This window comes from Parasteatoda tepidariorum, chromosome 6 (assembly GCF_043381705.1).
Source record: "Parasteatoda tepidariorum isolate YZ-2023 chromosome 6, CAS_Ptep_4.0, whole genome shotgun sequence".
Lineage (NCBI taxonomy): Eukaryota > Metazoa > Arthropoda > Arachnida > Araneae > Theridiidae > Parasteatoda > Parasteatoda tepidariorum.
In genome coordinates, this window is record NC_092209.1 from 21437809 (window position 1) to 21452332 (window position 14524).

The window sequence follows — 14524 nt, forward strand, 5'->3', positions numbered from 1 at the left end:
CAGAGCAAACTAACGAACATATATTAAAATCCTTTGCTGTGTTCCATCAACATACAAAAAAATTTCGAATTTTTGAAATATTTCTTTAAACGTCTATAAGTAGATATATAACTAAATTCAAAAACAATTATATCATTAACAGTCACTGCTTGGGCATAAATTTCAAATTCATGATTAAAACTATAATACGATAAGCAGATTTAATGCACGAAATTAAAACAGCATTCGCTGCTTGATTCAATGACATTGTTTCCATTGTTGCGTGTTTAAGCAGGCGGACTCCATCAAATTTTCAAACGCTATTCATTGCAATTGAAACGGTATAAATATACAAATGAAACTCGTTCACGACTAATTTCAATCCATTATTCCATTCAAATCACTCTTTTGAACAGAGCAAACTAACGAACACTTCTCATTATAAAATTATTTCATTGAAATGGAAACGATAGTGAATTAGATATTAATCCTCGGAAATTATTCTATAGTGATGCCGCTGATGAAAATGATGTAATTGATGCCTGTGGTATAGAAAACGTGAACTTTACAAATTAAGTTGATGTAATCGTGATTTTAATACAACAGGTTTCAGTATTATTTAATAACTGATTTATGATGAAAAATAGTAGTATTAGATTTTCATGTTGGTTTTAAAGTAGTTGAATGTAGAGGAAGGTGTGATAAATAAAAGTAATGCAAAAGGATATTAATTAGAAAGCACTAAAATAATTGGTTAATTAGAACGTAGTGGAAGAGCATGTTAAGTACCTGGAAATATGTTAAACGTAACGTTTTTGAAGAAAATGTTAAATAAAACGTAGTGGAAGAACGTTTTAAGATGCCTTTATGTAGCATTGATGTGTATGGAATTATATACTGCAGGGCAAAACATATTTTTCCTTCACAAAACAAGTTACTTAAGGATTCAGGAGAATTAATTTTTATTTTAAAACTAACAGACGTGTTAAATAAGTTTTCCTTACTTGAAAAATTTTGCTATTTTTCAATATCACTAATTATTTTTTTCTACTAAGCTCTGCAGTTTCTATTAAAGGACGAAAATAATTAGATCGTAATGAAACGTGAAAAGTAATCTTTTGTAACATTGATGTTAATTAATCCTTATATCGTACGTAGTGCTATCATTTTTCCGTTCTTTCTTGAAGGATTTTTCAGTTCAAACTTGCCATCTTGAAGGACTATATGAGTAAAACTATTCGTGTGTTTAATGGGGAAAGAAACCTTTTATGGTTTGCCTCACGACTTAAGATTCTACATCATGTTCCACCCACTACTGAGATTATTTTGTATCAGATCTATGGTTTTTAAATGGAGAAGTATATAAATGTCATACAGCTATCGCTGAGATTTAAACCTAGGTCAAACCTGTCACAAGCGATCGCTCTATGTTTGAGCCATTCACTTCTATTGATCTTTCTACCAGAAAACTTTATTACTCATGTGTCAATGTAAAATGTTGTAAATTTCTATAAGTTAGAATCGTGGTTTTTCAGGAGATAGAGCACTTGCCTCCCAATGAGCGGACCCGGAATCGATCCCAGCGATAGTTGGTCGATTCGAATTCCACACCCGGCTCGGGGTATCTTCAGTGGTGAACGGATCATGGGTTAGAATTCCCTTGTAGTCAGACTAACCGTGGAAGGCTTTCATGGTTTTCCTCACCATGTAATGCAAATGGGGTTTAGTTGCGTTTAATAGTCGTCCACGAAGGCAAGTTTCTCCCAATACTTGATCCAGGAGTTCCCTTGCCTTCTAGATTGTGTTCAAAATTACACAGCTATGGAGTTAGTAGCCGTAAGCCCTAAATTGGGTAGACTGTTCAACGACGGTTACAAAATAAAATTTCTATAAGTTTTTCTTTTTATTTGTTTTGTAAGTAAAAGGCGTATCTTCGTATATTTATTATTATTATAATTTATGTGAGTATGCAGCCCATTAGGCAAGCATTCTAATATCAAAAAAAAGAAATTAATCTTCACTAAACTCGGTTTCTACAGGTTACTATTGAAGATATGAAACTAAAATCCATTAAATTAACCAAAATTAATAAACAATAAAAACCGTTATGTTACTTCATAGCTATATATAATTAGTAATCAATATTTCCTTATCCATGAGAATTGTTTAAAAAGTTATCAAGTTAATATTTATTTAGGATAAGTCGCCGACTAAATTTATAAACAACAGCAATATCCTGTTTATTTCATTATCAGTTCATAAAGTCATGGTGACTCCGCAAACAGAATTATACATCTATTCAACCAAAGCCATGCACAGATCATTTGATTCGAAATGCCAATCTAGCAGAAACAAGTGTGCCAGAATATATATTAGTTTGTGTTCATCGTAGAACGTATCGATTAAATGCATAATTGCGTGCAGGTTATGCTTGTAAATCGGTTGTTATGTTCATAACATAACTCCTTAACTCGTAATGATGCATGTCAACTGCTATGATATTGTCATTATAATCCACATTGCATTTCCATAAATTGCCAATCGATTTGTAATATGCAAAATATTTTATTTTTATATTTAACGTGGAATCAAAATTAAAGCTTTTATGAAGGATTATTTACTTAATGAATCTAATTTAAAATAGTTTTTACGCTGTTAGAAAATTATCGTGAAAATTTTTTTGAAAACTATTCATTTAATTGTTATTTTACTATATTCAAACAAAACGGTCAAATAACCGTAGACAAGATTGTATTCACACTTCTATGAGAAAAACCATTTATTAACTGTTTTCAACGAATATGGTTATGCAACTAGAATTTTATCACAACTAGGGACACCTAATGAAGCCACTTAGCTCCTTGTAGATGCTTACAATCTCATGACAGACAGAACGGGGGTTCAAGTCCAAGGGTTGAAACATAATATTTCCTCCATTCCCTTCAATACGTGGAGAGTTTCTAGTGTCCTGCACTTTCCAATTTTTGATCCCGCACTATTGGAATACAATACTCTGCTAAACTAGCTCCAATGGCCAGTTAAGTTCCTTTTTTATGATTTTGAAACCATGCTAGTTGTAAATGGTTAAAAACCGTATAGTGTATTCATGTTTTTTTAGCCATACTACTTGTAAACGGTTTCAAAACCGTAAAGGTAAAAAATGTGCGTTACCGTAAATTTTACTGTTAGTTGGATGGACAGACTGCTGCTGGTTATTTTACCATAATTTTAAAATTACAATTCTTACAGTGTAGTACCATTGCATAAAAAGAATATTTCGTGCCTGTTAATGTTGCTATTAGTTAAATTATTCTCATTTCACTATCACAAGAAAAAAAAAGTCGGTTCTGGAGAATTAGATAAAGGTTTTTTGAAATTTAAATTTTAACAAAATTGCATTTTAATGCATTCCTACCAATAGAATTAAAATTCGGATATTTTAAATCATCTTTTAAAAAGTAACCATTTAATTGTTGCTTATTTCCTTTATACTGTGTATTTTTTCTTAAAATATAAAGTTTCATAGATTTTTTTTTCTTTAACGAAAGTTACATTAAGGAACGAATGTAACGAACATCCGGAACTAATAATTTACAATACATTTTCAAAATGTATTTGAAATTGTAAGACTTCCAAAATTGCTTCAGCTTGTATTTCAAGAAAAATATTCTGCGGCATGCATATCATCAAAAACTTTATATTGTCGGTACCTTAAATCGCTACTATTCAGATCTGCTTGAATTTTAATAAGGTGGTAAAATTGAATATATATTGTTTATATGATTCCATATAAACAATATTGAAACCACAATATTGTTTATATGAAGTTCAAGAAAAGAGCAATTTCGCAATAATATGATTTAATTTTGCAATTAAGGTTGCAGCAACTTTGAGCTATATTATAGTTCAGGTTAAAGACTTCCAAAAATTTCTAACTGCTTATTGTATAATATGAATCGTAACCTAGTTAACGATTTCTGACATTATTAACTAATTTTTAATTAATTTTGAAATATTACTTCTAAATTTTAGTATATTATAAGCAAAACAATATTCCATAAATTTAAAACTTTGATTATTTTAAAACTACGCAATTGATTTTAGTATTAAGTAAAAAATCCCGAATGTAATTTGAATTTTTTTAATATATATACATTTAGAAATAAAATATAAACTCATTTCAAAAGTATGTTTAAAAAAAAAAATAGTTTGAGCAAAAAAATGAGCTTGACGGAGACGATAAAAAAAATCGATAAAAAAAAGTAGGTTATCATCTTAAAACTTCCTGTAAAAAAATCTTCGATAAAATTTACCTGAACAAAACAACAGATTAATGGAAAATAAATTTAATCCTAATTGTTTGATAATAGCGATAAAATTCCAATAGTTCCAAAAAAGTTTTAACACTTTTTTTTTCTTGTGACAGCCTTAATATGCTCCCTAATCCTCTAATCTTTTCCGAAAAGATATTTTTTTCATCCTCACTTCACTTTACTTTACTTATATTACTCTCTTTTTTTTTTTTCTTTTTTAGAAACTTGATTTTTATCGACCAGGATTCATTTCCTGCCGGAGATATTTTTTCAACAACATGGAAGACTCCATCAATCTAAATTTAGCAATTTAAATATCCATCAATAAACAACATTTTAAAGACAACGAAAGCTCTTTTCTCGGAAGATAAATTGTTATTCTTATTATTCACACTTTTCAAAAAGATACTCCATGATGAATAACCAGAGCATTTTTTATTTGTCTCGGCGTCTTTTTGTTCTCTTTAAAAAAGATAAAATAGCTTTAAAAAGTCTACGACTCTCTGTACGTTAATTGCTTAAAATTTGAATCTTGTTTGTAACTTAGATAAAATTTTAAAGCTGTTTTAAAACACAAACTCAATTATCCAGTTTAAATGAAAAATATTAGTTAACTCCATCAAAATTATTCACATTTCGGTTCTTACTGTAAAGTTGAAATATTTGTTTACCTGCCTTTTGTTCTCAATTTTACTATATACTTTTATAAATTACTTATATACTATTATATACTTATTACTTGTATACTATTATATACCTATTACTATTATATTACTTATGCACTTATTACTTGTAAATTACTTATATTATTATATACTGATATAATTTGGCGTATTTCTACTATAATTTTTTTTCTGATAATCATTCCTTAATTTTCTTTAAAAGTGCAAACTGTTAGAAAAAATATTTTATTACTAGTGTTTATTCTTTTTTATTAAGAAACATAACAAGTCCGTACATTCTTATATATTAGTAATATAAAGCTCCTAGTTTGAATGTGTAAAAAGGAAATAAACTAAGTACCAGCTAACTTTTTTTTAAAAAAAAATAAACTGATATAATTCGCTGTTCTTATAAAGAGAAAAATAAACTAGTGGTTAAGGAACTTTATGGAACAAATGCCAGAATTTACCAAATTACTGGCGTGAAGGCATAAAGGCAAGAATTTGTTGTAACAAGATAATCACCATAAAAATAGGCGTTGATCAATTTCGCTTAAACTAAATGAATTTTTTTTTTAATTATTAACTCCTCCATTTTTATTTGAACAAATTTTCTGATAAATGATTGATATAAATAAATCGATATGTTATTATTATTATGTTATGATGAACACAAAAGTTTTTACTATGAAAATTAAATATTAAAATTGTAGCAATTTATTATGTAAAAACGCTGAGTATTCATTCTTTCATTTTAATTCTTCTTTCATTCTTTATTTAATTTAACTAAATATTCAGATACATACTTTCCAGATCTAGATAATTTTTTACTTAAAATTATTAAAAAAAATTCTAATTTATGTAATGGTAGTAAAATAAAAAATTTTAACTTAATATTACTACAACTTTTTAAGTTTTTGAGAATTCTATTTATTGATATGATTGATGGAAAAATTAAGCTGCCAAAAATTTAAAATAGAATAAATTAATCAGATTATTAAAAATTTATATGTTTTTTTTCTGTGAATGAAGATGAAAAGAATTTTTAATAAAAATTATCGTATAGATTATTAGTTTTTTTTTCTTAGCCCCACTATAAAATTTTTTTAAGAGAATCTGACCCCCTCCTAAACCTGTTATCCATTCCTTGGTTTATACAATAGTTTCTACCACTTTCTACATAGTTTTTTTTCCTTCATGTTATTGCGACCTGAAGCCGACGTTAACGACTTCTTTTGTACTTTAAATAAAAATTAGTGCTTTTTTATGAATTTTTTTTAAAAATTAATATGAATGAACTTTAACCTTGTATGTTTCGATGTCACCTCTGAGACCCACTCTTTTATATCTTAATAACTAGTAACCTCATTAATTTGCGAATTTTAAAAATTGTATAGGAATATTGTGCTACTTAATTTAAATGCTTTAATGTTTACGTTAGTTCAAACAACATATTAAAGTACTTGAAGTGCAGAAGGTAAATAGATAAAAAATCAAATAATGCAATATGAACTATATTACCATTTTAATGAAATAATAAGAAAATCAGGTTTTTGGGATGAATTTGGCAGCTAGGATTACCCCTGCATTTTTCCTAAATTTAGATGAAGGAGCCCCCAGACCCGAGGGTAGGTACTCCGTTTTTGAGTTTACATAAACATAAGCAGCTAGGACTATTTCTGAGCTTTTAGTATACCATTGTTAAAAAAATAAAAAACCCAGGGCAAAATATTGAAGAATAAACAGTCACTTATTAATTGTTTTTCTTTCAACCCCCTTTCACGAAGAAAAAAAAATTAAGCCTTCCCCAGTGAGCCTAGGGGGGTGACATCAAAGTTAATATTAATCTCAAACATTGCATGTCATAGGGAATAGTTTTATCAGCAAGGAACCAGGAATTCTGTTGGATAAAACAAGTCACATACCCCACCCCCTTCACCCATGTCATAATGGAAAGGCACCTCCACTGTTGATAGCAGCAGCTGCCATCCCCCACTTCCTGCTCTGAGTCACAAAGCCTCCAAGGGTCAGCTGGGCGCCGCCATGCACACAATACCCAGGTCCACCCCCGCACACGAACATCATCAAACCATCAACCTTTCACTTTAACCCCTCTTTTCCCTTTTCCCAATCCTTCTCTTGCACTCATGCCACACTTCAGTGATAGTGGGCTCCTGTTTGCCATTTCATTGAAAGGCTATGAGATGGGTCTTTTTAGGTGGGGGGAAGAAAGTGAACCATATTTGGCACAGTATCGATGATTTGGCAATTTCAGCAGACATTTATTAGTCGAGCGTTTCTCTAATGGTGTTCCACAGAATAGTTAAGGGGGTTCAGAGATGATTTTTTTTTAAGCTAGATATGTTTTCAGAGATCTGTAATTTTATTTGTATATATTTAATAATCTGTTATTTATTTAATATTTCTGTATTTTTTTTAATGAAACTATTTAATAGAAATGCTTGTGAAGAAAAAAATTAAAAAGAATGTTTTTTTCTAATACCCAAATTTTTAAGTTAGAAGAAGTTTCTTTGATAACTATTCTTAACCCCTTGGGGACGGGTGATTCACAAAAGCATTCGTACAAAATCAGAATGTAAATAAATAAAAAGCGGTAACTTAAATGTAAGAGTTGCTTAATTGACAGACTTACTTTGCTTTTACTTTGATTATTGTTAGTTTTATCATATATATAATCAATGTTATTTCAAAGTATAACTAAATGATTTTATTTCGAACTAAGTAATGGTGGAGTAAATAAATTAAACAATTATAACCCCTCCCACAAATTAACTGCTAAAGAACTACTTTGGTTACCAGTTTCATTCGATTTTATGCTGGCATGTATTTGTGACAGTCGGCGCGAATGGGTTAAAGCTTATTTTCTTCCTTTTTCGTTTGTATATTACTGTAAATCGTATTTCAGCTCATTCATTTTCAGTTTATGCATGCATTCAAATCAAATTAAAAACTAGACCTGTGAATTCATCTGCCGGATATAAAAACCAATTTTCAGACTAATATTGATAAAACGAATTAATGAAAAAAATTTCCTCTTTCACTCATTCATTAAATATTTTCTAAATAATTAAAAAAAATTATAATTTTGTTTTTTAAAAATAATTAATAGTCTTTAATTAATATATTCACAATTGCTGANCAGACTTACTTTGCTTTTACTTTGATTATTGTTAGTTTTATCATATATATAATCAATGTTATTTCAAAGTATAACTAAATGATTTTATTTCGAACTAAGTAATGGTGGAGTAAATAAATTAAACAATTATAACCCCTCCCACAAATAAACTGCTAAAGAACTACTTTGGTTACCAGTTTTACCTTTTTACCCTGATTCATTCGATTTTATGCTGGCATGTATTTGTGACAGTCGGCGATAATGGGTTAAAGTTTATTTTCTTCCTTTTTCGCTTTTATGTTAATGTAAATCGTATTTCAGCTCATTCATTTTCAGTTTATGCATACATTCAAATCAAACTAAAAACTAGACTGGATTAAAAATTAGACCTGTGAATTCATCTGCCGGATATAAAAACCAATTTTAAGTCTAGTATTGATAAAACGATTTAATGAAAAAAACTTTCTCCTTCACTCATTCCTTGAATATTTTCTAAATAATTAAAAAAATTGATAATTATGTTTTTCAAAAATAATTAATGGTCTTTAATTAATATATTCACAATTGCTGATGAAATTTATCCATAAAGTTTCAGGGTTCTGACAAAAGAAGCTCGATCATTCAGGGTTCCACAATCGAAAAGAATTAGGAACCACTGTATTAGTTCCCAGACAATAGTTGTTGTTCAAATATGATAAGTCAAATATAAAACATAATTTTATTCTTTGATATTGTGACAGAGAAACGAATTTTTTTATTTACATTGTGTATATAAATAGTAGAATTTAGTGATGACATTAATATTTGCAGTTTGAATTTTTGCAGTTCGTTAAATATAATTATAGCAGAGTTGCCAACTTGTATCGCTTTGTGGAAAAAAAATTTCTGGGAGCAACAGTATAGCTAGGTAAAAACGAATATTTTAGTTTCTCCATGACAATTCAAACATTTTTGGCGAGCTTTTGGCGATTTTCCTCGTCTTCAATAAGCGTCAACAATGATTCGTGCACCATATAGTACAGATATGAAAAGCTCAGCATCACTATAGATAGGGTTAATTTATAGACTTGCCGTGATCGAATATTATAGAGTATTACTTGGTGCTCCAAATGTCGCTTATTTTGTTTGAAAATTCTAAGAGAGCAGCTGTTTTTCATAAAGGTTTGTTTAATTTTATTAATATTTTAAAAAATTTGTTCGATTTTTAAAATTTTCACAACATTTTAAGGTTCTATTGATGTATAGATTTAAAGAAATGTGCAAGTAAATTGGGAAATAAAGATGATATAAAGGAAGTCTTATTAAATAGCATTTCATTATTAGATAACCTTTTTACTTATTTTGGTGAAAAATTTTATCTGTTTTTTTTTTTAAATTATAAGTAAAATTAGTTTTTTTAAGTGGAAAAAATTTATTGTTTCATTCCAAACAAACTTTGTAAAATATTTAACTCAAGGTAATTTCAGTGATTTCAAACTTAAAAATCATCAACTACCTTATTTGTTTCCCGATCTTAACCCTAGAATTTAGGCGTATTAAAACAACTTTAAATATACTAGTTTTAAATATAATTTTTTATATATTTTTCTACAATTAGAAAATATTTTAAATAATACACTAAAAGATTCGCTTATAAATTTTTCTGCTTTGAAAAGATCACAAATATGTCTTTATGTTTTGAGTACGTACTAATTTTACATAGAAAAATGAATGATGAAATTTATTGCAAATTAAAGATTTAAGAAAAGTATTTTGCTTATTATATAAAGCTAATATTTTTTATGGTGAAAATAAATTTCTGATTAATTAGGAAGTCCACTCATCATTAAGGAAGGTAAATATTAAAAAATAAATAAAACGAAGTAAGATCAAAATAATCAACTTGGTGATTTGCAAATTTGAGCTCAATATTTTTTTTAAAATTTTGTAGACACCCTTATCTGCAGTTCTAGATTCTACAGTATTCTGGGAGGCTTCCAAGTGTGGTCAAAAATAAACAGATCAGGTTAACCTTAAAGTGTTAATCGGCTCTCGCTTTAAGTAATCTGGGAAGCTAGGATATCTATCGGACTAAAATAAAAAAATAATCACATCACTAATGAAATATTCATTGCACACATAACTACTTCAATTACGTTTTCAGTCTATTATTGCAATATAATATACTTGATTAAAATAATTCAAATAATATACTTGATAATTGGGAGTAGGCTCTTGATCAAGGTTTCGTGATGATGATGTCCATTCTATTAAAATATAAATTATAATCAAAAACTTTATTGTGATGCTCTTTATAAACAAAAAATATAGTCTCTAAATCTAAGCAAAAAATAAATAAATGACCAATATTTTTCATTTAATTAACTTTGTTTTTTAATAAACTTTGTTCATGTTACACACATTTAATAATAAATGGTTAATGAAATCGATAAATACAAATAGACATGTAACATTAGTCTTCCTCTTAAGAATGACTATCTCAAAAAAATAAGTAAAGAATCAATATTTTTTATTTAATTCATTATGTCTTATTAATATTCAAGACACATGTTATACATATGTATAAATAAATAGAAAAAGAAATCGATAGATATAAATAGACATGCAACATAAGTCTTCCTCTTAAGAAAGGCCCGAAAGAGGGTAATAATAATGATCAAAGCATTTTATGAGGTCTTCAGAGAGAAAATTGAGTGCAGACTTGACCACTAACATCCTGACCTCCAGGACAGCGTGAAAAGCACCTTATTAGTACCCTAACCCCTCCTCCATTTCTCCTCCTAGGAATGTCGGGGGATAAAGTGATGAAGAACAAAGCAGGCGAGATTCCCGTTGTCATGGGAACGGGATGCGGAGAACAAATGGATTTTCTAGAAATGTGGTTGTTTGTGGATCTAAGCTCAGGATCGTTTTTCATTCTAAGCCTAAAGCACCATATAGTAGTTGTTGCCGATTCTTAAATTGTGGTCTGGGCTGTTCCCTTTTTGTTTTTTCACATGGCATTTCGAGTCATTATCGAATGTTAACTTCTATTGAGTCTAGAATATTATTTATGTAAATATTTACTTTTCTAATGGTTTGTAGATTTAATAAAGTTTCAAATCATTAGAATTCATATCCATAAATTTTATCAATTTAACTTATATTCATCCATTAGATCAATATAGTCAATATTTATATTTTAATCATAGCTATTCATTCTCATCTTTCACCCAATATTTTTTCATTATAATTCTCATTATAATAGAATCTCATATCACCCAATATTTCATCATTATAATTAATATTATTTCTAAAAAATTTATATTAATATCAGTATAATTCCAATTCATTCATTATAGTTTTATTGTCCTTCCTATTTATTAGAAATATTTTTTTATAAATTTTACTTTATTATTTCTTCACAATAGTATATATAATTATAGCTCATATTCATCTATTTTATAAATAAAAGCCATATGTGGTTTTGATAGTTTTATTATTGTAAATTATATCCATTTATAATATACTTAATAACTGTAATTCGTATTCATTAGTGATAGTTTAATTCTATACTTTAAGTATAAGAATAAGGCAATCAAACGAACAGTGGAATTAAAATAAAATTTAAATTAAATAAGTTTAATAAAAATATAAATTAATTTTCGTTACCATTACAGATATCGTAACAAAATATATATTAATTAAAAACATTTTTTGTTTCAAAATAAAATGTATCGGTACCCGTCATATTTTTTCATAATAGTAATATTTTTGATTTGATTTCATACTGAAAATATAAAATTTACATTGTGATATGCGGTTCAGCTCTTCGAATAATCAAAATAACGCAACGTTATTTCCCCCGGTGCTTAGAATTATTATAAGGATTTTGAATACTTATCGAAAAAAAAAATAAATTATTCTTACTCATTTTTATAAAATAACAAAGGGGTATAAATAAATGTTAATGTGAGTCATGAGAATTTATAAAATAGGCATTCAAAAGTTTCATTAAATTTATGATTTACACCTTAAAAAATTATAAGTTATAATTAGACAAAATAATTAAGACGCAGGCTTCTGACTTAAATAGGAAAAAGTTGAATAAATCCAGATCTCAAAACATTTTTATTTATTATTTTTTTTGTTGAAAAATATCATAAATACGAATTTAATTTCTTCCATCAAATAATGATTTAAAACATTTTATTACTTAATTTACTAATGATCGAAAACATTTTGAAATATATTTTATTAAATTTTTATAAGCTCTGTAGCTGCGTATTTCTCAAATAACGAACCCAAATAAATCATTGAATAATTCTTTAAAAATAACAATTTAAGAAAGTAAGTTTATTTTATGTTAAAAAAAAGAATAATATTGCTTTTAACTATAAATTTTTTTAAAAAAATTCAAAATATAAAGTGTTTTGAATACTTCTATACCTTATAACTAAATTTATTTAAGATTTCGTATCTAATATTAGTTAATAAATAGATTCGTTAAAATTATTTAGTTTAGCGGATGTATCAACCATCATTAGAATGTTATTAAAGAATAATTATTAAAAACTATTCTGCATTAGAACACCTTTGGTTGAAATAGGTTACAAATTGTTTTCAAAAATGTTTTAAATCACGTAATTGATACCAGGAATATAACGATAAGCGCAAAATGTAAAAAAAAGTATTTTGCAAACTGAAATTGTAAAGTTCCTCTTGACTGCACTTTTGAGAACATTCTTTCTATTTATTTAACCAAGTCCTATATTTCGAGGGTCTTGTATTTTAAGTCCTATATTTAAAGGATCCCTTTCAATAGAGTCTATTTTGTTGTTGTTGTTACTCATGCCAATACCAACATTCATGTTTGATGATGGGCTCCCTGTTCTTCAGTGGCGCCATCTATGGCCATGAATACGACTTCAACCACGCACAAGTCTGCCTGTTTTACAGAGAGGTCTCATTCATACTCTATTCTTTCATCCACAGGTTGTAATTTTGACCTAAACTGGAGAACGATAAATCCCCTATTCACCACCCACAGAAGTATTGATTTGTCATGGAAACTTGGAGGACTTTGTGCCCCGACAAATTTAACGTCAACCAATCACTATTTAATACACGAAGATTTTTCTATCGACGAGCCCAATGTTATTCAGATTATTTTCGGCCGCAGAATCAATTTTAATGAATAAGATGGAACAAAAATTATAAGAAAATAGTAATTTGTCGCTGAATAAATAAGGAAATTTCAGGCTTACATTTATCCGTAGGTTAACAAGGAGAAATATTTTCAAAATTTTTCATTAAGGGGACGCTTAAGGATTTGAATAAAATATGGGTTTATGTAGCAAAAGTGTTATTTTGTAACTTCATTCATAGGTAACCTTAATCATGAATTAGCGTTGCGTAAGCTGTCTGAACTACCTAGTAAGTATAATGCAAATGAACATTAAATTATTAGTTATTCAGAGAGATTTAGTGTAGCTGTTTTCTTTGGAATTTCGAAAAAAAATGCAGTTTTTCTTAAATATTTAATTTAACGAATAATGTGAATAACTTGTACCTATTCTCCACCTTCTAGGTCTACCCCATGGATGCAAACCGCCACCCCTTGCAATGCAACATCCCTGCAGTACTCCACAAAAACCCAGAACAATGGCTGCAGTATCACCTCTTCACCAAGTTGTACCACCTCAACCCAACATTCCATCTTACGACAACACAAATCTCGCCTTCAACTCAGCTTCTAGAACCTCCAGTTTTGCTGCAGCACTGCGAAAACTTGCCAAGCAAGCTGGGGATCCTGTTACTGGTCAGTTAAACTATTCTTTAGACTACTTACTTCTAAGTAAATGGTGATAAAATTTTATTTTAATTTCAAAATGTCACTTATTAATTTGCGAAAAATATCGTCAAAAATGTCGTAAAATTGAATAAAAAATTCTCTTTTGCATTTGCAAAAAATTTCGTCAAATTGTGTCAAAAGTTTACGTATTCATTTGCGAAAAATTCTGTCAAATCGTATCAAAATTTCTCTTGTTCATCTGCGGAAAATGTCGTCAAGTTGAGTCAAAATTTCGCTTATGCATTTGAGAAAAGTTTCGTCAAATTGTGTCAAAACTTCACTTATTCATTTGCGAAAAATACCGCGGAATTGAGTCAAAGTGTCACTTATTCTTTTGCGAAAAATTCCGACCAATTGTGTCAAAGTTTCACATATTCATTTACGCACAGTACCCTTACACCAAAAAACTCCCCTCAGATTAATAAAAATCGGAAACTAGAAATAAGACATAAATTCCTAATAAATAAATATAATTAAAAATAAAATATAAATGTGTGTTTGCCGAACAGTACTTCATCAGGGGACACACTGCCTGCAAACACACAGGAGCTTACCTTTCCAATTTGAATTAANCACATTTATATTTTATTTTTAATTT

At 28.4% G+C, this 14524-nt stretch overlaps 1 protein-coding gene across 2 annotated transcripts in view; it reads left to right on the forward strand.

Moving 5' to 3' along the window:
* LOC107454609 (genetic suppressor element 1) overlaps positions 1 to 14524 on the forward strand; it is a 125519-nt gene that overhangs the window by 69318 nt on the left and 41677 nt on the right. For both annotated transcript variants that reach the window (XM_043049975.2, XM_043049976.2), the window contains exon 2: positions 13663 to 13893. In XM_043049975.2, coding sequence (XP_042905909.1) covers positions 13663 to 13893 — 231 coding nt within the window. The remainder of the gene's footprint in view (positions 1 to 13662; positions 13894 to 14524) is intronic.